The sequence below is a fragment of the Chiloscyllium plagiosum genome, unplaced genomic scaffold (genome assembly GCF_037043375.1).
Source record: "Chiloscyllium plagiosum isolate Xiang-an unplaced genomic scaffold, Cpla_swu_hap1 HiC_scaffold_21, whole genome shotgun sequence".
Classification (NCBI taxonomy): domain Eukaryota; kingdom Metazoa; phylum Chordata; class Chondrichthyes; order Orectolobiformes; family Hemiscylliidae; genus Chiloscyllium; species Chiloscyllium plagiosum.
In genome coordinates this window covers 27,606,382-27,632,362 of record NW_028270159.1, presented here as the reverse complement: position 1 = coordinate 27,632,362, position 25,981 = coordinate 27,606,382, and the positions used below count along the sequence as shown (strand labels likewise).

Below are 25,981 nucleotides of genomic sequence, written 5' to 3'. Positions count from 1 at the left end.
AGACCATATTGAACTTCTTTGGTAGATAAAATATAAAGTTTTATTTAGGCTTCTTAAGAACTGTAATGTTCTAAAGAAAGGTCATTACATTCAAAAGGTTAACTGTTTTCTCTCCTTAGGTGCTACCAGACCTGCTGAGTTTTTCCGGCAATTTCTGTTTTTGTGTGTTTCAGATCTCCGGCATCCACAGTTCTTTGTTTTATTCGAGGGACCTACCATCTCTGCATGGTCTGGCCTTCATGTGATTTCAGCACCACAATACAATTGTCTTAATGCTCTTTGGAACAAGCAGGAATAAGCAATAAATGTTGCTATCATCCATGTCTAGAGACAGCAATTGTAGAATTTCCTATACAGTCAGACAGCAGCCAAGAAATACATCCCATGTGGCTGGTAAGTTCTACAATATACGATATCTGAAAATGTGAGAGTAAGGGGGAGTTGTGAAAGGGCTTGAGGACCTTGTAGCAAGCTTGTAATGATGTCACAGAGCTGTTCCCCTATTGGGCATAAATAGCAGACTGTGTAGGTGGTAGTTAGGTGTGACAGATTGATGAATGCACACATGGAGAATAGTTTTTCAAGAATCTAACAGTAAGATTAGAGTCTGGTATATCTTTAGTTACCATGTACAGTAGTAGTTGGCATAAATAGGCTTCTTTAGAACAATTTATTATATAAACCTGAAGACAGTTTTTGACCATGCCTTCTCTTTGTGCCGGCCTGTCTTGAACCCAAACACTTATATGAGAGCATAAATATACACAATGTAAGGGAATGCACTGAGGTTCTGCATATATTTGATTCACTGGGTTGCTTGCCCCTGCTTCAGGTTCCCTGTTGGCTGCTTCCTCTCATCCTCCGTCATCCTTCTCAATGTGATTTTCTCTATTCTCCATTTCCACTCCTGTGTTTCAGGAAGCATCTGATTAAGAAATGCCAGAATCAAGAGGGAGAGCCATATACAGGAAATAGAAATACAGGGGACCAGCTGCCTCTCAGCACCAGAACAATCACATGTTGAAAGGTGCCACGTGTTTGTCCCCAAGCAAGTCCTTATTGTGACTACCAAAATTAGCTGTTTTTTTCAGCACATGACAAAAAAGGGCTTCACATTTGGAAAGTTGATGTCGCACTAGGGATGAAATCAATTACTAAAAAGCAAACACTACATTTACAGTCATCTGTATTTTGGATGATGAAATACATACACCCATTATAGTCTATCAATACAAAGCCTTATTTCTCAATGAGCAGAAGCTTATGCACGGGCTAAGAGTGCCACAAAACAGAGAGAAAACACAAATCTGATTTAGATTCAGCTGAAACACAGAACAGCTTTAAATAGGTGATATCATAGCATAAAAGTCTTAGAACCAATATTTTTGGATGTTATCACCTAATACAGTTGCTATTTAAAGACAATTAAGAAAAGCTAATAAGTAGCATGTGGTGCTGCTGGGCTGAAACACATTCAGGAATATCATCCAAATTGCCAAAAATGCAAAGACATTGCAAAAAAAAAACAATGTTTAGTACTATAGCAGTCTATAAAATACATATCATATACTTTAAATGATGATTCAAGTAATTCTGAAAATGGCGTTACAGGAGCATGCCTCTTTTATTCTTACCGTCTTCCCCACTCCTCCTACCCACCCCCCCACATCTCACCCCCACCACCCCATGTGCTTCAGTCTTTTCACATAAGTGTTCAAATATCCAGGATTCAACCAGCTGCTTCTTTTACAATGTCTCAAACCAGTGGCACTGCGCTATTCAAAAGGGTACGCATTGTTTTTATCCCTCCCCCCTCCAAGGTGGTACCTCCCACTCATGAGCCTTGCTGGAACATGACTTCACAATCACAGTGGTGTGAAGATGCTGTGTTGCTGGCTTCTTTTGTGGCTCATTTTGTTCACTTGCTGTTTTGTCTACCAGATGCCCTTAACTAGTTTCAGTTTAGGAATTAGAACAGATAGTAAGAGGGTGACAGAGACACAAAATGTAAAGTAATGTCAGTTTTTAAATATATTAAGTAGTTTCACTTAAGTCTTTTTTTTCCATATAACCTATTGCAGCTGGTTTAAAACCATTAAAGAGCAACTTCTGATTAATGAGCTCAACGTGAAGAAGTAAAGATTCCACAGATGTTACTTTTGGGAATTGCTGTATTAGGAACTTGGGAAATTATTTAAAATAAGTGCAAGGAACCTAAAAGTCCAAAGGGGTTTCAAATTTACTGATCTGAATGTTGGCTACATTGACCATTTCCATTTAAGGCTAGAAATGTAAAATCATAGACAATCTATGAAATTACAAATTTCATCAAGCAATAGTTTTAGGATATTTACATTAGCACTTTTAACATTCACCTTATATGCAAAAGATATGTGAGCAATATTCAATCAATTTGCAGAAAAAGTCCAATTCTACACTAATGTTCCCCAATTTAAAAAGAAACAACAAAAGAAATTAAATGAAGCATTCACGGATTTAACTCTCTGTAGAATACAACAAAAGTTTAGCAGTGAGGGGGGTTGGTGTTCAAACCATGACCTCAGTGTAGCCAGTGATACTGAAGTAAGAGGTTAGGAAAGGTCAGTCTGTGAACTTGCTGAGGAGGGGGCCAGGCCCCAGACAAAGCTGCCCTTCTGCACAATGGAGACAGCTTAAGCATGTGAACCCGTTGGTAGGAACAGAAGGATTAAGTTTGTGGCAAGTTTGCCTGAACTTGCAACAGGGAGAAACATGGGGGAAAAGAACAACAGAGCTAATTAGCAGAGCTGAGCTGTCAGACCGCAGCTGAATGGCTCAGTGCCAACAAACAAAAGGAGAGGCCTGGCAATCAGCAGGATCGATGGAAAAGACTGCTTCATTAGGGATGATAGAACGAAGAAGGGAAAAAAGAAAAAAGGCTGTTTAATTAAGCTCGAGTTGGAAGGTGATGCGTGAAGCTTGCCTGTCATCGTGCTGCTAATACTTTCACCTTTCCGCCAGAGCTTTGAAAAGCCAGCGATTACCCCACTAGTGTCAGCAACACTAGATATATCTGGGGAGAAATGCAGAAAAGGATTGGAGCCATAGCCTAAAGGGACTTCAGTGGAAAGTCAAAAAAAAGATTCCCTAGTGTTCTGAACCTGACAAATCCAACTGGGCAAAGCTGAATTTGCTTTAGACCCAACTGCTCACATTTAATCATTAAACATAAAATTCAAGCTTATGTTCAAAACAGCAGCTCTACAATGCATGCAACAACATAATAATGTGCCACTTTCATAAATGAATTTGTACTTACGCAGGGTAAAACAGTGGTGATTAACTACAGCTGGACAATTACTAAATCCATAATCACAAGGCACCAACCTTTTTATCTGAAATATGATAAATATAGTTTGGTAAAATGTGATGTTAATTGTTTAGCTTGTGCAGGGCGTTGCACCATATAGTATAGCACTATACTTCACTGGTTTATGTCAAGATTATGCAAACCCTGTAAATGTAAAATGCTGGCAGCATCAATGAACAATGAGTCCTTTTTGACAAGTAATGTAAACTAAGTAACACACCATGGTCAGCTGGGATTTGATATATTCAGTGGAATCTTTAAATGCTGATAAGATACAATAGGAATTTAAAAAAAAATTCAAAAATGCAAATGAAATTTACTTCTAAAAAGGAAACATATTAGCAAAACCTGGATGGAACTAAGGAGGAAGAGAATTCACTCTAACTGTTCCTGAAATGTCACTGGAGGGTTACTGCACGCACAGTATTAAGCGCTGAATGATAAATTTATAATTAATTAACAACCATAACAGGTATTAAATTTCTACACCCTGTCCTCATTTTGACAAAGCAAAGTAAATTTTAGGTGTTTTTGGTAACAGAAACTATATTCCAAATCAGTTATATCTGATGAATTATAAAATTATAGGCATAACTGATTAACTCTTGATGCTCACAGTAGTCAAGCTGAAGGAAGAAAAGTGAATGCAATGTTCACATCAATGTGGACTGTGTTTCAACCTTGAAATTCAAACTTTTTTGTCTGGGTAAGCCACACATCTTGTTTAAGCTTATACCGACACTCAGTATCTCTCTCGCATTTGGTAAAAGTGCGTGTGCAACAGCAGTTATTAATTGGAGACATGACACACAGACAAATGCTGAACTAGAAATAAAGAAAATGGCAAGATCTGGATACAGTGAAGTAGTCAGCTATTTCTGGTGGCACTACCAAGAGTTAATCTGTTACATTTAAGTAATGGATTTAAATGTATTAAATAAAACCAAACTTGCATTCTTCTCACCGTAAGTCAGAGGCCCATCAAAACTGTACATAGTTTCAATTTTCAGGCCTGCTGACATAACACACAAAGATAGAATTGTATACAATGGAACCTTGATTATCTGAATACCAGATTATCCAGCAAGATCGCAAGGTCCCGCTGATTGGCTAAACTGTGTTATCCGGCATTTGATTATCTGGAATGCGATTAACTGAATGAATACTCTTCATCCGTGTCCTTTGGATAATTGAGGTTCCCCTGTACTTGTTTGAAACCAACCTTGCCACAAATGGTACTGTATCTGTGTTGCAGCCATGGATTCCAACCCTCATATCATATGCAATAATTGTAATGTTTCTTATGTGATGCAATGGCAGGGCAGAAGAATAGTCTTTGCTTTGTTGCGATATGATGATTAGGTTTGGCAGATTGTGAAGATACAATGCTGGCTAAGGGACTAGAGCAAACAGTAAAAATATCAATGATAATGATGCCTCTTATACTGAGAACAGTGTCCATTAATTTCTCTTTAATTGATGGTATTTTGGTTTGGCTTTTCTTTTCAAATCAAATCTCAGCTAATATTTGTGCAACCATCCTTTTGGTTCTTTGGATTAGCAGCAAACTGCAGAGTCCAGGGCAGAAGGTCAAACATGTCCCCATCCCAGTCAGCTATTACGCTTGGTTCCCTATTGCTACAGCTAATGGGTCTGCAGAAATTGTGTGCATTACTTGTGACTTCTAAGCTAAGTATCACACACTTCTTAAATGATTCTCAAAGGCAATATTATTCTAAAGCAGGTTATTACATTAAATACAAAATCAATATTAAAATTGCTGATACATTATTGACATGATTGTCTTTTTTTTAAATTCCACTTAGAATACTGGCTTTTGGTTATGCATCTGAATGGTTCAAATGACGTTGGAATTATATTTGAGTAATGCTGATTTTTGGGATCCAAATAATAAATCATAAAACATTCATGAAGACAATTAAGAGGAAGCATTGAAATGAACAGTGTTTCCTTAAATTTACGTGTTGCATCCATCATTTAAATTGTGTAACAGTACACAAGTTTCCCATTTACAATTCCCGCGAGCTGATAAACGCTATTTTTTGGGGTCAGATAATTTCTATATTTCTTACTCATTTGATTGTGTGCCATTCTATAGTTGAGAAACTGACAGATGACCTGCTCCCAAACCTCTACTTACACCATTCTCTACCAACATGACATTCCTTTCTTTCTGTGAAGAATAATTTAACCTCCACTGTCCAATAATACTGATATAGGGAGCTCTTTGAGTGGAAGAATCATGGCTGCCAATATTTGTCCTGGCATTCTGAGACAGTGCACTATGTTTGAAAAGTCATGTACTACTTCACCAATATCAACTGCAAATTTTCAACATGGTCATCTGAGGTTGCACCATTCACTTCTGTCAGGTTACAGAATGGTCAGGTTACAGAATGAGCTTTCCAAAATTCTGAACATTGAGAAATCTGAAAATATCATAGAACACTTGCAAAGAATATGCCCAGAAAATGCCCCTTGAAATGTGCCACATGCATATTGCAGCTTGGAGCCCTTTAAGAGCACAGCACACTGTCTAAATATTGAAAGTTAAAGAACAAATATGTACTTAGTGAAAAGGTTAGACCACCTCTGAGCTGGTATTACATGCATGTTTTCCGTGTACAAACGAAAGTGCCAAATCTAAGCATGCAGTTGAGGTTAAAACCTATATCCAGACATTAGCGTTCTAGTGGTGTTACCCAGGATTCCTATGAAAACGTAAATGCGCAACATTTTTGCCACAGCTTTAACCTAATGCCAATTATAACTAAATCATCATACATAAGAAGAATTAGGAAATAGATGAAGAATCAAGCAAAGTTCACACCTGTCTGAGAGAAAACTGAATAAGATCCAATCCCTGGCTATAGGACCAGATAGCACAAACTGAAGAAAAGGGTAAGTAATCAGCAAAGCAACATAGATGGTGTTAAATGTAATTAAGGAGACACACAGCTTCTGTCTACTCACGGGCAAAGTAGCACTGTTTATCTTTGGAGGTGGTGGGCGAGGTGGAGGGACTCTCTCAGGCTGTATCAAAGTGGAAACTTAAACATCAGAACAGAAGCATCCTTCAATTCAATTAAAATAAAAACAAACATAGCAAGCAACTTATAAAATAACACAAGCATAGAAATTTGCACATGTTGTGAGTTCATTATGCCAGATATGTGTATTCATATCAAGAACTTGATCTGACATAATGGGCTCTGGCTATAACAAACTTTTACATATTTTTAAATAATTTATCCTGTACCAACTTTCGCAAAAGCATTATTTTTAATTATGAAGCATGAGAAAAGAATAAAGAACCTAACAGTCAAAACCCACAGCAAAAAGTCTTACATACATATACATAATTTTGTAAGACATGTCACTTCCATGTAAAGCTGCAGAGCTTCACAATTATTTTTATTCAAATCACGAGTACAGTACTCAAATTAAGTAGCTCTGGCAGACATTATGACTTAAATCCATTTAGGTCTGTGCGAATAAAGATTGAAATGAACTGAATTTATTTGGATTTTGTTCTCTCTCTATGATACTCATAACCTGGTTTGTCAATTGTAATGTCGCTATGTTGGAGATGACATCCAATATTCAAATGAGAGAAGCTTGGCGCTATAATAGAACATGCTGGCTTTCCTTATTAAAATTAATGAAATTGAAAAGCTCTCCTTAAATGTATTTTGAGTATATTGTGTTTTGTATTGTTTCCTCATTTGTGAGTTCACTCAAGGTTGGCCAGACAAGTTGACTGTGTGTTTGTGTTAGGTGACCATTCCTTTGGGGGCAAGCAGAAAGTTTTCCATCAAGAAATGTAGTCTTCCCATAAAATGTGAACCTGTTTACATGCCTCAGCGTTTTACCATTGAGTATTCTCAAGACTAAGACAGATGTTAAGTCATTTAGGGAATCAAGACCCATGGGGTGTAAAACTGGAGAGAGGAGTTATTGAATGTCCGATCAGCCATGATCTTATCGAAAGGCGGAAAATACCTGATGGGCTGAATGGTCTACTTCTGCTTCTATGTCTTGTAGTCTTTCTATGGACAATGCAAGAATTGCACTATCTCCATCTTCACAAAGGCAGCATGGGTCAATGCTCCTAATCACATAAATTTCGCAATCATTTTTCTCTTTCCTCTCCACTTTTATCCCTGGTTACTCTTCAATATGGACACACTTAACCCATTTCTTTTCATGTCTTCCAAAATATTTTTCACGTTTAGCAGCTTCCAAATTTCAAGTGTCTTTTCCCTGATTTGTCATGATAAAGTCAACAACATAAATGTTAAAAAGCAGGTTTAACTCAGGTTCGTGCTAAAAGTAGAAGGTCAACTTTCAGATTCCATGCAGCTCATTTTTAGTGTGTACAGACTGAATGATTCAAGTTTAAAGAAAGTCATCAGTTGGTCTGTAGGGCTAATTAAAAACTTCGAAAATATAGCTTCACACCAGGTATGCATTTTAACACAGTGTGACTTCACACTTTGAGTGTCAAATCACTGACTTAATTTTCAAGTTATGCTGCATCTTCAGTCAATGAAAATTTGGGCACTGGTAAGATAGATGTAGAACCTTACACTATTGGAGTTTGACCTCAATAGCCCTACTGATACACTAGATAATACTGGAGGGGGGTGCATTGGTAACAACTAATGATACAATGGGAACCTTTCCTAATATCCAGGCCAACATTTGTCTTCCAGCTAATACCATTAAAGAGTCACTAATTAAGCAGTTTGCTTGAAGTTACTGTATTTGAAATGCAAATATGACTGCTATACCCAGACACACAAGAGTTTTCTATTGGAAAATTTAAAAACAATATCAATAAAATATAAACTTTCGCAATGAACACTTGACTATCACAATAAGCGATCATTAAATTCCAATTCATACTGTGACCAATTGTACATTTTCCCAATATAATTATCATTCACTAGGTTGAATCATGACTTTTTAAAAGCAAATTCTTTAACCCAATGTCTTTTCTAAATAACTGACTAAAAACAAACCATTTGAAGTTGAAAAAAAAATCAAAATTTAATTTCAAAATAACCACAAAATAGAATCGAAGATGATCTGAAGAATAAATGATTAACTGAGGGAAGGGATGAGACCGTTCTTCCTGAGAATGTCTAGTTTTAAATTTCTCAAAGAGTACGGTGTCCTTCACTGCTCCCAAATATTAGTTAACCTTCTCTGCTAGTAGCAATCCAGAGAGCTTTTTTAAAAAACAGGTGGAAATACAATTTTCACACAGTCATTTAGCTTCGCAGGAAATGAAGCATAAGTTTACTGGAAGAATGGTTTGAGATTTATTTACCCCCCAGCAATGCTTTGGGACTTCATCCACAAACTGCACAGGGTCAGATTTCATCTGGATTTAATAAAATCCTTCGAGGACAAAGCTATATTTTGGATATAAAATTGCTAATAAGATTTTTTCCTTAGTTCCGTCTTTTCAAATGTCCTGAGGCTCTGTGATTCTGTAGGCTTTTTTTCTGGTTTCTAAACTCAGTATTAGGAATATGCAAAGAATCATTTATTTCATTTACGTGACAGAAATGATACCATGTCATATATTTCAAGCAACATTTTAATTAATTGTTACAATGAGCAGCTTACCAATAAAACCTGAAGAAAAAAAAGTCTATTCTTAGTGATGCTTGAAAGGGTTTATTAGTAATCTGCCTCAGCCTATGCATCACGGTCACTGCAGTAGTGCCAAATAACAGCCCTAATAGCAAAGAGATTCAGCCAAGTGTGTTATAATAAAACAAAAGTCAAGACTTATTTAAGATCATTCAGACTTCCGAAACAATGAAAATTAAGTTCAGCTATATGTTATAGATCTGCCTTGGGTTTTACTTCATTATGCCTGTCAGTGCAACAGTCAGAAGAAATTTAGACTTGAAGCTTAATTTGTTCAGAAACATCCATTATTTGCTTAGGAGTACAGAACTACTAAGATATTGAGGAATTACAACAAATAATACATACATAGCTGTCAATGTGGAAATAGAGTTTACATTCACTATAAACAGACTTAGCGATTTATACACAGTGATGTATGTTTTAGGAAATGTGTATGAGAAGTGATGCTAGAAGAGAATAATTATCTATATTATATTTATTAGTTCCTTTTTTTAATGTCTTTAAGGTCTTTGAGTTATTCAACACATTTCTTTTGCTTCCAGCCAATACCAATTCATGGAATACAAGTAACTTACAGCTCTCTGATTAACCTTCTGCAACCTGCACCCCTTAGAAATGCAAAACAATTGTCGAACATAGATCTCTGCCTCTAGTCTTTCCCCTCACTTCATGGGAAAATGCTTGGCATTCATTTGAAATGTAGTTGCTGGCTACTAAATGACATGGGTATTCTCTGAACCAATACATAAATTTACTTTGCAATAATACAGCCCTAAATGATGCCTGTAAAACTGGTTTAGCAAATTCTCTGGCATGGGCACAATTGTGCTCATGGTAAAGATAGTATGGTGTGCTAAACTTGATCATAGAAATCTATTAATCTAAGGGTGGAAGGTTCTTCAAATGCCCTTCAAATAATACTCAAGAATACAGGGAGGAACTAAGTACTACTACCATCATGAGAGTAGTAGTATTAGACAAACCAATGGGACTAAAGTTAGATAAGTCCCCTAACCCTGATTACTTGTACCCTGGGATCCTAAAAGAGGTACGACAGGATTGGAAAACTGCCAAGTGACACCTGTATTCAAAAAGAGTGGCAAACAAAAACTGGGTAACAATAGGTGATTAGCCTGACATCTACGGTTAGAAAACATTGCAATCAATTATTAAGGAAGTATAGCAGAACATCTGGAAAACCATAACCTAATGAAGCAGTCAGCTTGGCTTCATGAAAGGGAAATCATGTCTGACTAATTTATTGGAGATTTTTGAGGAAATCTCAACCAGAGTGGATAGAAGGGAACCAGTACATGTGTGTTTGAACTTCCAGAAGGCATTCAACAAGGTACCTCACAAAAGCTAAAGTTAAAAGATAAGAGCCCTATGTTGGAGGTACTACAGAGAATGGCAAGGATAGAGAACTGGCCCATGGGCAGGACACAAATAAGGGTTTTTTTTTCAGGTTGGTTACCTGTGATCAGTGGGGCTCCACAGAAAATAATGCTGAGACCACAACTGTTTACAATATATATTCATGATGGAGGAAGGAAGTGAACGTACTGCAACCAAATTTGCAGACAGCAAAAACAGGTGGAAAGCAGGTTGCCAGAGGGATGGAAACAACTTACAAAGAGATTCTGATAAGTTAAGTAAGTGGTCAAAAAGTTGGCAAATGGAGTATAATGTGGAAAAATGTGAAGTTGTTCATTTTGGAAGGGACAAAAGAACAGAGTATAATTTAAATGAAGAACTACTGCAGAAAGCTGCAACACAAAAAGGGTCTGGGGAGGGGGGGATACTTGTACACGAAACACGGAAAGCTAGCATGGCAGATTATCAGGTACAAAAACAGAATGTTGCCCCTTATTTCAAGGGGTTGGAGTATAAGAGTAGGGAAATCTTACTGCAACTGTACAAGGTGCTGTTGAGAACTTACCTGGAGTAATGTAAACAGTTTCTGTCTCCTTATCTAAGAAAAGATATTATTTCATTGTAGACAGCTCAGAGAAGGTTCACAGGGATGATCCCAAGTATACAGAGATTGCCTATAGAAAGATTAAACAGACCAGGATTCTATCCATTGGAGTTTAAAAGAATGAGTGCTGATCTATTGAAACATGCACAATTCTTAAGGGGCTTGAGGGGGCAAATGCTGAGAGAATGTTTTCCCTCATATGAGAGTCTACAATCAGAGGGCACAGTCTCAGCATTAAGGGATACTAATCTAAGACTGAGACTTCCATTTTTCCAGAGAGTTGTCTTTGAAACTCTTTGACATAGAGACTTGTGGGGGCAGAGTCCTTGCGCATATTTAAGGCTGAGATAGATTGTTAATCAGTAGGAGAATCAAGGGTTATGGGAAAGGAAGGAAAGTGGATGGGAAGAATGTCAGTCAGATCAGCCATGTTGAATTGTGGAACAGGTTTGAAGATCTGAACAGCCTACTCCTGTTCCTATTTCTTATGGTCTTAATGAGCTACTGGTACAGGAGAGATTTGCACAGAGTGTGCAAGCCAATCACTCAAAATCTGATGAAGTGGCAGCTCTTCAAGAACTGTTGGTTGGCATAAAAGTTAAGACATGACAGGGCAGAAAAGGGTGCAATTGCTCAGAGGGGAACAATAGGGGTAGGCAACAATGTTTCTCTTGATAGTGAAAATTTATAAGTTTTGCTGTAGAAGATACACCAAGACAAGTTGGCTCTTTTTGATTTGAAACTCAGGCGGTGGTAAGTGCACACATCAGTTGACTGCATGGAAGTCAGCACTTAAAACAGAGGTGCTGAAAACAGATCTCCTAGAATATGTCCAAAACACTTGTGGAAGGAGCCTATGAATGGATGTCCCTATGTATTGACTGGCACAACCAAAAATGTCTCAGAAGGTGCAGCTCCCATATTCAAAAGGTCCCTCAATTTATCCCTCATTTCAATTGTTCAGTGAGTTCAAAATCACTCTGTGCTCACCTCATCGCACATTATGATTTTCAAGGGGAAACGTCACAGGCTCCCAAGTGAGAAAGGCATTTTCAATTATTGAAGGCAAGTACTGGTTAACAAAGGCTATAAAGAGTAATAGGCTATTGTCTCCTGCCAGTTTGCTTGATTGCCTCAGGAGCTGGAGGAATTTTCCAGTATGTTTCCTGAGTTAGCAGTATTTTTTCCCTCTGGTTGTTTTCCACTCTTAGGAGATTATGCAGTTAGGGTTGGATAGATTTTTTTCCGATTCCTGTACGTTTGTGTGTCAAATTGAAAATAATGAAGTAAAATACTGATGGGGAAACATCCCTGAAATGCAAAAGAAAACCCAACAAGGCAACATGTAATAAAGAGTCTATACACATTTACTAAGGAATAAAACACTTAAGTCAGTGTAAACCTTGCCCAATTTTTATGCACGAAACAAGTTCTGAGAGCAGAGCCTTGTTCAAAGATGTACAATGTAGGAAAAGGACCCTTGTTTGCCAAAATAACTGGAATTAACTGCACTCAGTTATTTATGTGCCAATGGTACAGAAAATTCAGCAACTACACATGAGCTTAAACTCAAATATCCAAAGGTTGCTATCAAGGTCGTGTCACTCCAGTATTAGCTTTGCAAAAACAGGATCTGCCTGCCTCACCAGTGAAATGCATAAAGTTGCTGGCATTTGAACAGTAAATATGAACTAAACTCGTCTAAGTATCATTTTGATAGGTATTATTGACTGCCAAAATTAACTTTTCTGGTATGAAAATTTCATGTTATAAAGTGTAAAGTCAGTTTCCTTCAAATTTTAATTGTTAGACATTTTAAAAATATGAAATTTAAATTGTTCTTAAATCATGTCCCCCTCTTAATCCAGTTTTTAACTTTCCCTCCATTTATCTCTATTTGTGTACCTGATTTAACACTGAATCCTAGTATTCCAATTGACACATCCTATGTAGTTCTGGTTAGGCAGGTAGACAGTTGCTTGTTCTATTCACCAAGGTGCCCTAGTTTCTTCATGTGTTATCAATTCTTACTTTCATAAACATGTCACACAAATAATTTAAACATCTAAACATAAAGGCAAGTCTAACTAATGACTAACATATCTGAAGCCCTCTCTACAGCCAGTAAATTGCTTTATTTTTCTAGTTCTTCAAGGATAAAAATTAACCACACCATGGCTGGTTAGAAGGTGACATTTATTGACTCAAGACACAGAGTCATGCACCATAGAGTCATAGAGATGTACATCATTGAAACAGACCCTTCGGTCCAACCCGTCCATGCCGACCAGATATCAACCCAATCTAGTCCCACCTGCCAGCACCCGGCCCTTTTCCACCCAAACCCTTCCGATTCATATACCCATCTAAATGCCTCTTAAATGTTGCAATTGTACCAGCCTCCACCACTTCCTCTGGCAGCACATTCCATACACGTACCACCCTCTAAGTGAAAACGTTGCCCCTTATGTCTCTTTTGTATCTTTCCCCTCTCACCCTAAACCTATGCCCTTTAGTTCTGTATCCCCCAACCCCAGGAAAAAGACTTGGTCTATTTATCCTATCCATACCCCTCATAATTTTGCAAACCTCTATGGAAGTCACCCCTCAGCCTCCGACACTCCAGGGAAAACAGCCCCAGCCTGTTCAGCCTCTCCCTATAGCTCAAATCCTCCAACCCTAGCAACATCCTTGTAAATCTTTTCTGAACCCTTTCAAGTTTCACAACAGCTTTCCAATAGGAAGGAGACCAGAATTGCATGCAATATTCCAACAGTGGCCTAACCAATGTCCTGTACAGCCGCAACATGACCTCCCAACTCCTGTACTCAGTACTCTGACCAATAAAGGAAAGCATACCAAACGCCTTCTTCACTATCCTATCTACCTGCGACTCCACTTTCAAGGAGCTATGAACCTGCACTCCAAGGTCTCTTTGTTCAGCAACACTCTCTAGGACCTTACCATTAATGTGTATAAGTCCTGCTGTAATTATACCAGCCTCTGGCAACTCATTCCATACATGCACCACCCTGGAACTCTCATCATAGATGACGCTGATTACAATGAAGGAACCCCACCCCATTGTAGTTGTTGGCAAGTTTAAGTCTCTTGAGCTCTTTCCATTCATCATCTATTCTTTAGGTCACGGGTTCTCTCTTGCACCTTGGTCTTGTTTTCTCTTGCTTGAGTTTTGGTAGAGCTGCCAGTTCAAGAACGTCTTGCATTTGTGGTCTAGGAGATCCTGGATCTTCCAATTGTACTCGTCGAACCAGTTTTGGGGTTTCTTGATCATGACGCCAAGCATTTTCATGGAGGTGCTGATGATAGGTGGCTTTTAGGGTGGAAAAGGCCTGTAGGCATTTTCTGGCTCTGGAAGGTTGGTCATGATCAGGTTGGCTGTGAGGCGACGCCCAACTAAGTCTTTCTTCTCAGGGTCTTTGAGTCCAGCAATGTCGAGTCTCCTGCAACAGAGGTTTTCCTGCCTCTGTCAGTTTGGGGTCAGGTTGATGGAGATAGTAAAGCAGATTAGTCAGTGGTTAGCCCAACAGTTGTTGGCTCTAATCATGGTGCGGGTGATATGGACATGTTAGTGGTCCCTCGCTTGAATGGTGATATTGTATTAGGTGCCATTGCTTAATTTAAAAATATCAAAGGGATCCAATAAGACTGGCTCCAATGAAATACACTGTGTACATTTTCCTGATAATAACCCCCAATTTGTTTTTCCGCATCATATTTGCTTGACACTTCATTTCTTTTCTTGTCATTTAACTTTAATTTGCTTACATACAATCGATTGACTCCAAGAACTGGGAAGATATCCATTTGCTGGTCCTTGTTTTAGCTCAGTGAGCTGAAGATATATTTGCAACCGATAGAGGATGAATTGTCAAATCCAGTTCAAAACTTTTGACTTCCTTAAGATCCAGTATCTCACATAGTGGCCTGCTCAGAACAGATGACAAATCTATCATCCCTTGTCTGTTGACTTAAATATTGAATGCATTTCTCTTCCTTCAGCTGAAGGTTTTAAGCTGGACCCTGGATGGACTAACTGTGAGTCTTTAAAAAAGCTAATTATCAATGAATTGTTATCAGTGTATGGGATTATTACAGAATGCACCTGCAATGTATCCCACTTGTATTGGTTAGTTAGTCAAATACTTGCTGTCAGCATGAATAAATCACCTTACTTCACTTTTTACTGAAAATTTTTTAATTAGTATTTGACAAATGCTTTTTCATGCAAAAAAAATATACATCAGCAATAACAGATAAATAGGTCAACATTGTTTTTTCTTCAGACTTAATCTATGAATGTCAAAAACTCAGAACATGCAACTAACCAATTTGTACCGACTACACAGTAATCTTCTAATATCTGTTTGACAGGAATGACATTTTCCACTGCTTAGGACAGAAATCCTGTGACATTTTTATTCATGGTAGCGTATGCCCTTGTAATGATCAGCTCTGGCCGATCTGCTTACTGCAGCAGCCCCGGAGCCCTCTGAGAACAAATAAGCAGTGGAGGTGCCAGCAGTCCAACCTCCTTATTAAACAGCACCAGGCTCCTAACGAAGTCCAACTGTTGGAAATTCAGAACGTAAAACCCTCAAGGGCACCTCTGGCACATGACTGCTTGCATAATTTTTAACTTCTCAAGAACTAGGCAGCTGATGACCTAGCATTTCCAATCTAAGGTAAGATCCATTGCTACTAAGTTTACATTTGATGCAATAGTGGAGACTGTATTTTAAGAATCAATGAAGAAAATGTCACGTTCATGAATAATTGACTTTTTGAAAAGTCAGTCTTCCAAATTTTATACCTTACTAAGTTACACAAAAAAACTGGTATTTCAAACAGTAATCTGTAATAAGTTATATTAAAAGCACAGAGTATGATTTCTAAACTTTTTCTCTTGGGTATTGATGGTACATTGTGCAATAGAGTAGCTTACAGATTGCCAAGTTCACTCTACAGTTTTCTGGTGGTCAGTGCACTTAAACATGGATAGAGATTTGAGCCATGACATCTGCATAGAATATTTCTATTGAATTTATTCTGCACTCAATTTTTTTGTCTTCAAAAGAGGTGTGGGAAACCATTAAAGCTCTGTTCTACAGGATTAGGAACACATGACTTTTATTTATGCAAAGTCAAGCCTTTGTTAGAAACTCTTAAAATGTACCAAAGAATACATGTGTTTTTAAATAGTGGGAACAAGCTAAATGCAGATCCAGAATCTCGACAAATATTATGGGATAAATTTCTGTCTGGGCACACTTCACAACCAAACCATATTTGGAATAAGCTGCCAGTAGCAGTCACCTCACCAGTGAAAATGTGCCGCTGAGATTCAGGAAAGGGGTTGCAATGGGAAAATGTTGCAAGGGAAATTGCAAGGACGTGGAGTTGAGGATGGGTTTGGAGATTGGGGACATGAACTATTTGGAAACATACAAACAAAAATGATTTGCCTGTGATAATGGTCACAAAAGAATACTGATAAGGAACCACACAGTAGGCTACTTAATAAGAACTCACAGTATATCGGCATGGATAGAGTAGTGGCTAGCTACTAGAAGACAGAGAGTTGAATACTTTAGGATGGCAAGCCATAGGGACCAGTGCCAGGACTGTAAGTATTTATAATATATCTTAATAATTTGGATGAGGAAAGTGTCTATACTAAAACCAAGTTTGCCAATGACACGAAAATAGTTGGGAAGGCAAATGGTGAGGAAGAACAACGAGTTTGCAGAGGTTAAACAAATGGGCAAAACAAATGTGAGGTTATGTACTTAGGCAGGAAGAATAGAGAGGTAATATTATTTAAATGGAGAAACACTGCAGAAAGCTATGAATCCAAGTTCAGCAGGTAATAGGAAAGGCATACGGAATGTTGGCATTTAAAGGGATTTTAAGGAATTTAAAGGAGGGAGGTTTTGCGAAAACTATACAAGGCACTAGTCAAGGATACAGCTGGAACACAATGAACAGTTTTGGACATCTTATCTAAGGAAAGATACATTGACATTGGAGGCAGTCCACAAAAAGGTTCACTAGGTTAATACCTAATATGAAGAGAGGTTGAGTAGATTGGGCATATATGTTGGAATACAGAGAAATGAGAGGTGACTGTATTGAAAAGTACAAAATTTTTTAGGGAATTTGACAGCATAGATAGAGAGAGTTTTTTTTGACTTGTGAGAGAGTCTTGAACCAGAGGGTATTATTTTAGAAAGAGAGGTTCCAGATTTAAGAAAGCGATGAGGAAGAATTTCTTCTCTTAGAGGTTGGCGATTTTGATTAAATTTTTATTACAGATGACTGTTGAAGTGTGTCATTAAATGTACTCAAAGCTGAGGTAGACAGCTTTTTAATCAGCGAGGGAATTTAAGGTTATTGGGAAAGTCAGGAAACTGGAGTTGAAGATTATCAGATCGGCCATTAATTTCACTGAATGGCAGAGTAGACTCAATGGGCTGATTGGCTCATGCCTGCTCCTATGTCTTATGGTTTTATTATAGTCACTTGCTCTAAGTGGTAACAAATTTTGTAGAAGATTCTTTTAATAATCTTTAGATACTTCATTATTTTTTAAGTATTCAATCATGGGTTGTATTGCTCACAATTACCACATTTTTTTGTCAGTTCCTAACTGCTTTTAAGCATGAACCAAGGAGTTAAGCCTTTTAAGTAGCTATCTGTGATGTCAATAGAAAAGAGACCTATGACGGGTAATTTGGTATGCTTTGCAGCTGTATTCCACTTGAAAAATAGGTGCATTCCAAAAAGCCAATCATCACGGATGAAAAAAGCCAGCAGACTTCGTGGGCCAAAGGGCCTATTCCTGTACTGTGCTGTAGTGTATTATATATCAGTTGTTGGTCAGAGAGCTGTTAAGCTAATGACTATGATCAGATCTTGGATAGTAAATAGACATTTTTTACTTGTGCATGTGATTTGGTGAACCAGTATTTATTGTCCATCTTTAATTAACCCTGGGAAGCTGCTAGTGAATTACCATCTTCATCTTGAACTGTTGCAGTCCATGTAGCGTAGAGAGAGTGTTCCAGGACTTTGACATAGCAGAAGAGGCAAATGAAATCTAGAGATTATTACAATGCATTAATGTATTGGAGGATTGAACTAATGTCACATTTAAAGAGATTTTACTAGTATCATCTCAACCTCTACAACTGACTTAATCTGTCATGAATAAAAATCACAGAATGTCCAATCTAAGCAATGGACAACATTGTTCCTGTCAAAAATCTGGTTGGATATATTCTAATCCATGCAAAAGAATATACAGAAACTCCTCGTCATTTCCCATAGAGCAGCTGATAGCTTCCAGAAGTTTAAGTGAAATTCTCACCATTATTCTGGTGCTTTGACAACCTTAAGACTGTATTAATGCACAAAGCCTTTTTTAAAATTATACTTAATTGCCCCATTGTTACAACAGCTCTGAGAATTTGCACCCGCACATACTTTTGTTCAGAAAGCTAGGTTTGAATATCATTCATATAGGATATTTCATTTTTAACTGATGAAACACATTATAGGTTAGAACAATTTCCCAGCATGAGGGAACTCTTAATAGGGTCCCTATAGTACTCCTTTGCTTCTTTCTGGGTGACCAGAAATGCTGGTTTGAAAAAACTGAAGGTGAAGGGAGATGGAAAATATCTCGTTCAGTTATGCAGGCATCCAATGTGCCCATAATCAATATCTAAGTACTTAGTGCATGTGGTCAGTCAAAAATATTGAGTGCTGACTTGAAGACCATAATTCTACAAGAAAACTATTTTCATGTCAAGTATAAAACTGAAGACGACAAGCAAAGCAATATTTCAAAAGCTTCCAATCCATCACAGGGTTGTTTGGGTCAGTGGTTGTTGAGCTGAAGGATATTTTGTACTCTTTTGGAGGTTACATATTTGATATATCATGGCAACTAGGTCCATTTAATCATGGGAGAAGCCAAACATCATTCTCCTGGAGCAGAAGCCTCTTGCAGTTAGGTTGGAGGCCACAACAGGCCCACGGGCAGAACGCACCCACTTGTAGCAGCATGTAAATTAGGATCATCATTGAACCAACTGACACGAATTATTCCCGAGCTCACCAAACTTTTGTCCTGATTTAGGGGTTACATAGAAGCAGCATAGCTCCTACTGAGTTTGCCAGTAACCTTGTAGGAGGTAGCCAATCTTCAAAGATACTTAGTGCTCAATCAGGGACCTTTATTGGATAAGAAAGTGGCATCTTAAAATGAACCCTACCTGGCTTGCTTCTAACCCCCATCTGCCTTCTGTCTTATGACCCCTTTCCCATGGCCCCATTCTGCACCGACTCACACGTGGTCTCGGTCCCTCTGTGATCCTAGGCCTCTCCCTGTTTCAGTACCAGTAGCAGCTACTGCTCAGGAGTATAGTACCAGGAGAAGGTCATTCATCCAGTGGAATCAGCTCCTCCATTTAATTAAATCATGGCTGATTATTTATCTCAAAGCACTTGCCCGAATCACCTCTATATCCTGTGATGTCATTAGTCTCCCGGAATCCAATTTCTGTCTTGAACATGCTCAATCATTGAGCTTCCTCAGCTCGCTGGGGTATAAAATGCCAAAGATTTATCACCTGAGTGAAGAAATTCCTCTAAAATGACCTACCCCTTATTCTGAGATTATGTCCCCTGGTTTTAAAATCACCACTCGGGGAAACATTCCAACTACGTACAAACTTCTTATAGAGCATGACAACATCTAAGTTTTAATGGTGCTCCTGCCATTCTTCAAAATTCCAAAGAACATAGGCCCGGTTCCCTCTATTTCCCTTCATCAAACAATCCCAGCATTCCGAGATTGGCCTGGTGAAATTCAGCTGCCTTCCTTCTATGGCAAGTAAAGCCTTGCTGAGGAGAAGGCATTAAAACTGTGCATAATACTCCATGTGCAGGCGCACCAAGTCTCTATATAACTGTCAGAAGATACCTTTACTTCTGTTCTCAAATCCCCTTGTGACGTAGGCCAACCTTGTGATTACTTTCCTTATTGATTGTTACACAAACATTCCAGCTTTTAGTGGCTCCTGAACAAGGACGCCCAGGCCCTTTCAGACACCAACATTTCCCAAGCTTTCACCACTGAAGATATATTGGACTGGGTTTTACAAGGAGTGGCAACCTCACTCAGACTGTCCCTCCAGCCCTTCTTTTTGTGAAAGTAGACAGTTTAGTATTTCGGACAGGAGATTCTAATCAGAAGTACAACACTAATTCCAGTCTGACAGCACTTGCATCGCGCAGAACTATTGGGAAAGGCAAACCGTGCCCCCCTTTTCAAAACAGTCAGCTGCTGTATCCTGACATTTGAACATCAAGAATCACAGACAACCACTCTGTCAGTTGCTGTCAAACATTAAGTACGTAATGTATGAGTTTAGGGTCCCAGGAAGGGGAGGAAAGAGGCAGAGAGATCAAGTCTGCAGCGTGAGAAGGGAGATATCAGCTTGGGTTCAGAGCAAATGACAGATGGTGTCTAGGGATGTCACATAAAGATCTGGGGGAGGTAGTTGGATGTTTGAGAGGGAAGTTTGGATCAATTGAACAATACAGGAGTGAGACTGCATATTTAATTGTCTAATGTTTCCTGAGTAACACTTACTTAATTTGAATGAACACCTCTGAATTCTATAATTTAAACGGAGACTTTTGGAAGGCGTAGGCAAATTGACTAGTGGAATCTTTAATCTCCCAAGCAATAACTTCTGAGTCTGCTATGGAGGAGATTCCTCAGGGTTTCCACGTTCAATTCCCATCAAACCACTATTTGGCCATTGAAAAATCCAGACTATCATGCTTTCTGTTTTTCCTATCAGGCTTTTCTGTTTTTCCTTCCAAAGTGACTAACTTCATACTAATTCATAGTATATTCCAATGCCCATGTTCTTGTCCATTCTCATAGTTTGTCCAAGTACTCATGAAATCGCCCTATATCTTCTTTATGACCTTCATTCCCACCTAGTTTTCTGGCCTCAGCAAATTCAGAATTATTATAATTGACTCCCACATCCAAATCATTTATATAAACTGTGAACAGCTATGGCCATAGCACTGATCCTAGTGGTACTTCACTAGTAACAGCCTGCCAACCTGAGAATGATCTGTTTATTCCTACTCTCTGCTTTCTGTTAACTAAATCTCAATCAATATTAGTGCATCACCACTACTCCCATGTACTCTAATTCTGGTTATTAATCACATGTGTGGAACCTTATTTAAAGCTTTCTGAAATTCCAAATACACCCATAATAGAAAGTTCAAAAAACAACAAGTTTGTCAAACAGAATTCCCTTTTATAAATCCATGTTAATCCAATTTTACCAATAATTTCTGTGTGTCCAGTTTATAATCAATTGTAACATTTTTCTCAGTCCATCTGTCAAACTAAAAGTCTGTAGTTCTCCACATTTTCAGTCTCTCTATTCTAAAATACTGAGGTCACGTTTGGTACATTTTGTCCTCAGGAACCTTTCTCAAATCTATAGAATTTTCAAAGGTAATTACCAATCGACTATCCTAAGCCACCTCCTTCAAAACAATCCGCTGGTGTGGGAGATTTATCAACTTTCAAACCAGTTAACTTTTTAAGCACTGTATCTTTACTAACAACAATTTCTTTTAATGTCTCAATTTCACAAATCACTTGCCCCCCTAGCATTTTTGGGCAATTTTCTGTATCTGTCTCTGTGGAGACAGACACAAAGCAATTGTTTAGCTTCTCTGCCTATTCTCCAATATAAATTCTCTTGCTTCCACCTGTAACAGGCCAACAGTTCCCCTGCTTCCACCTGTAACGGACCTACAGTTCCCCTGCTTCCACCTGTAATGGACCTACAGTTCCCCTGCTTTCACCTGTAATAGACCTACAGTTCCCCTGCTTCCACCTGTAACGGACCTACAGTTCCCCTGCTTCCACCTGTAACGGACCTACAGTTCCCCTGCTTCCACCTGTAACGGACCTACAGTTCCCCTGCTTCCACCTGTAATAGACCTACAGTTCCCCTGCTTCCACCTGTAACGGACCTACAGTTCCCCTGCTTCCACCTGTAACGGACCTACAGTTCCCCTGCTTTCACCTGTAATAGACCTACAGTTCCCCTGCTTCCACCTGTAACGGACCTACAGTTCCCCTGCTTCCACCTGTAACGGACCTACAGTTCCCCTGCTTCCACCTGTAACGGACCTACAGTTCCCCTGCTTTCACCTGTAATAGACCTACAGTTCCCCTGCTTTCACCTGTAATAAACCTACAGTTCTCCTCGCAAATATTTTCTTTTTCACATCCCTAAAGATGATTTTACAGTTCACCTTTAGGTTCCTCACAAGATTGCATATATGCTTTCCTTCAATTGTACAAGTTTTTTTGTTCATCCATTGCTGTGTTCTAAATTGTTCCCGATCCTCAGGCTTACAATGTTTTCTTAAATCCTTATTAGCCACTTCTTTTGTTCAGTTCTTTAATTTCTTTTCTTAGCCATGGTTGAATGCTGCTTCCCACTGGATGTTTGTGCCTTCGATAATGCAGACCATACATAGTTCTTCTTTAAATACCAGCTATTGCTCATCTCTTGCTAAACCTTTTAGTGTATTTTTCCAATCTACCAATTGCCCGTATGTTTATAGTTTCCTTCTTCAGACTGAAGACCTTAGTTTCAGAATAAACCACAAGTTGTTCTGCTATAATGTAACAGTGTGTTCCTCTGTGACCTCGTGCTATGGGAAACTGCTATAGAATTGCACTGTAGAAGATCGCACAATGGAAAACCCACTATACTCATTCAGCAGAAAGATTGGGTAACGCAAACAACATCCACAATTCATCAATTGTGTTATAGTCAATTCATGTGTTTTCGAAGAACTATCTGTACATCACATTCAAACTTAATACCAAATTATATAATATTATAGTCACTGTTTCCTAAAGATTCCTTTACAGCCAAATTATTAATTAGCTCTTTTTGATTATTATTTCATTTACATCACAATCTCTAGAATAGGCCGATACCTTGTGGCTCTATCGACGTACTGTTCCAAAAACACATCACATGTCAACTCCATGAATTCATCCTTCCCTGCATTAATGCTGGTTAGGCTTATCCAGACTATGTCAACCAAAGTCATTCATTACTATTTTATTACCTAGATTAAAGGCAACTTCATGTCCAACATTACTCTACGGTTTAGTGGCCTATAAACAACTCTCACCAATGTTGGCTGCATCTTGCTATTTCTTAGCTCCACAAAAATTGATTCTGTATCTTGATCCTTAGATCTAAAGCTTCTATTTTACTTATGTTGTCCCTTTTTAAAAGCATTACTCCATGGCAGCTGATGGAATTTGAATTCAATACAGATTGAATTTTTAAAAAAATGCTAGTCTAATACTGACCATGTCAAATTGTAATAAAATCCTAGTTGGTTTAATAATGTTCTTTGGGGAAGGAAATCTGCCATTCTGACCTGGTCTGGCCCACATACACATATACGTTTGTGGGGTGAATTTGTACTTGCAGAGTTCCATTGTACTTTGCTCAAAAACTGCACGAATTCATGTAAGACTTTGTTATCTCACTTTTTAGATTAGAATAAATATTAATGGCACAGACAGCAGCACACAGGGGGCTAACACCTTCAACATATTGTCTAGCTAACACCAATTGTTACAGTTAACCTGAGAATGCAACTTTTAAAAAAAGGTTTTATGATTTACACATGAACGAAGTGAAACTATCATGGTATTCGAACAGATGAAAGACTCAACAAACAGTCAAGGTATTTTTCAATGTATAATTTTGGTTACATCACACTGTAAACTTTTGCTATAAATTCAGTGTCTTACAATCATGTACTCCACAACCACCTGATGAAGGAATGGCGCGCCGAAAGCTAGTGCTTCCAATTAAACCCATTGGACTATAACCTGGTGTTGTGTGATTTTTAACTTTGTCCACCCCAGTCCAACACTGGCATCTCCATATCTTAAGCAGATGTTCACTGTAGCCACTTCTCAAAAATAACAATTTGCAAACGATAGATCAACATGCTGCTCTGATCACTTGTTCTTTGCCCTTCAAAATAAGGCCAAAATCAAAAAGGGTCAGGGAAATCTACAGCTTTCATTCCAAAAATAGTGGAAGGCAAAATGTCAACTACTATTTTTAAAAGATCATTACAGTCAATTATTTAAATACAACTCTGTGTCACCAATGCTTAGAACGGTTCAAATTTAAAATTCTTGCCATCAATTCCCTCCACGACCCTCCTCAGCTTACCCCTGCCAACTTCATTGAGCTTTACAACCCTTCAAAGGACTCTGAACTTTTTTGCACCCTCAATTTTCTTTCCCCCCTCCCCCCCCCTTTCAATAACCACATATTTAACTGTTTAGGTTCTATATGGGGAGGTAGTGGTGTATTGGTAATATCGCTGAACTATAATTGAGAGGCCTCTAATATTCTGATAGTACGAGTTTGAAGTCAACCATACAGATTGTGAAATTCAAATCATAGAATCACTATAGTGTGGAAATAGGCCTTTAGACCCATCGAGTTGGCATCGACTCCCTGAAGAGCATCAACCCAGACTGAGTTGCCCCACCCTATCCCCATAACCCTGCATTTCCCATGTCCAATCTACCTAACCTGCACATCTTTGAAGTGTGGGAGGAAACAAGAGCACATGGTGGAAACCTATCAAATCCAGTATAAAAAAACTCTAATTAAAATTAGTTTAATGGTGATTTTGCAACTATCGTTGATTGCTGTAAATATCTAGCTGTGTCACTAATGTCCTTTAGGGAAGGAAATTCGTGCTCCCTACCTGGTTTGGCCCACATGTGACACAGGAATATCGTTGACTTTTTCCAGCACTTAGCTCAAGGGAAATAAGGAATGGACAATAAATACTAGCCTAGTCAACATGCCATGAATGAGTTTTAAAAAATCCTTCTGTGTAACATTCCACTTCTCAATATCTCTCTCTTACCTTTAAAATGATTCTTAAAACCTGCTTATTTGATCAGCCCCTTACTCACTCCCCTGTTACGATCTTGCATGGCTAGTTTTCTCTAATAAAGTGTTTGCAGATGTTTTAAAACACTGAGGCACTGAATAAATGCAAGTTTCTGTAATCATTTAGAATGAACTTTCTCTTGAACTTCACTAGCATGCATATAAAACTGCACTTTAAAAAATAAAATGCAAAGAGTTGATCATGTTAAAGGAATAACAACAGTTAAATATTTTGATGAAAAGCCCAACGACCAAAGGAACCTTCGATCAAGGATTAGATCATAAAATATCACTCTAGAGATGTGGATTGGAACTGAGCCAGAAGCAATTTAAGCTCAGATGTACAATCTGTTGTATTATTTCCAACATTGAGTATTAACTGCCAGAATACTCTCAAACTATGACAGTACCTGCAAGTGTTCAGAAGTCATCAAATTCAGGTTCTTTGAGAACTCCAGTCTCATTTGTGAATGAATGCATTTACTTAAAATGCAAGATTAAAATGTTTGGGGTTATTTAGGGAACAATGAATTACTTAGTTTCACAAAATGCAATTAATTTTAGATTTAGATTACTTACAGTGTGGAAACAGGCCTTTCAGCCCAACAAGTCCACACTGCCCCGCCGAGGCGCAATCCACCCATACCCCTACATTTACCCCTTACCTAACACTACAGGCAATTTAGCATGGCCAATTCACCTGACCTGCACATCTTTGGACTGTGGGAGGAAACCGGAGCACCCGGAGGAAACCCACGCAGACACGGGGAGAATGTGCAAACTCCACACAGTCAGTCGCCTGAGGCGGGAATTGAACCCGGGTCTCTGGTGCTGTGAGGCAGCAGTGCTAACCACTGTGCCACCGTGCCACCCTTA

The 25,981-nt window shown here is 38.5% G+C and overlaps 1 protein-coding gene across 6 annotated transcripts in view; it reads right to left on the bottom strand.

Annotated features, from left to right (window-relative positions):
- The window catches only part of dennd1a (DENN/MADD domain containing 1A), a 533,820-nt gene that overhangs the window by 35,960 nt on the left and 471,879 nt on the right, over nucleotides 1–25,981 (bottom strand). For 4 of the 6 annotated variants that reach the window (XM_087998441.1, XM_043720136.2, XM_043720139.2 and 1 more), the window contains one exon: nucleotides 6,344–6,403. The exons of the other annotated variants lie outside the window; for them this stretch is intronic. In XM_087998441.1, the coding sequence (XP_087854567.1) occupies nucleotides 6,344–6,403 (60 nt within the window). The remainder of the gene's footprint in view (nucleotides 1–6,343; nucleotides 6,404–25,981) is intronic. 6 annotated transcript variants of the gene reach the window in all.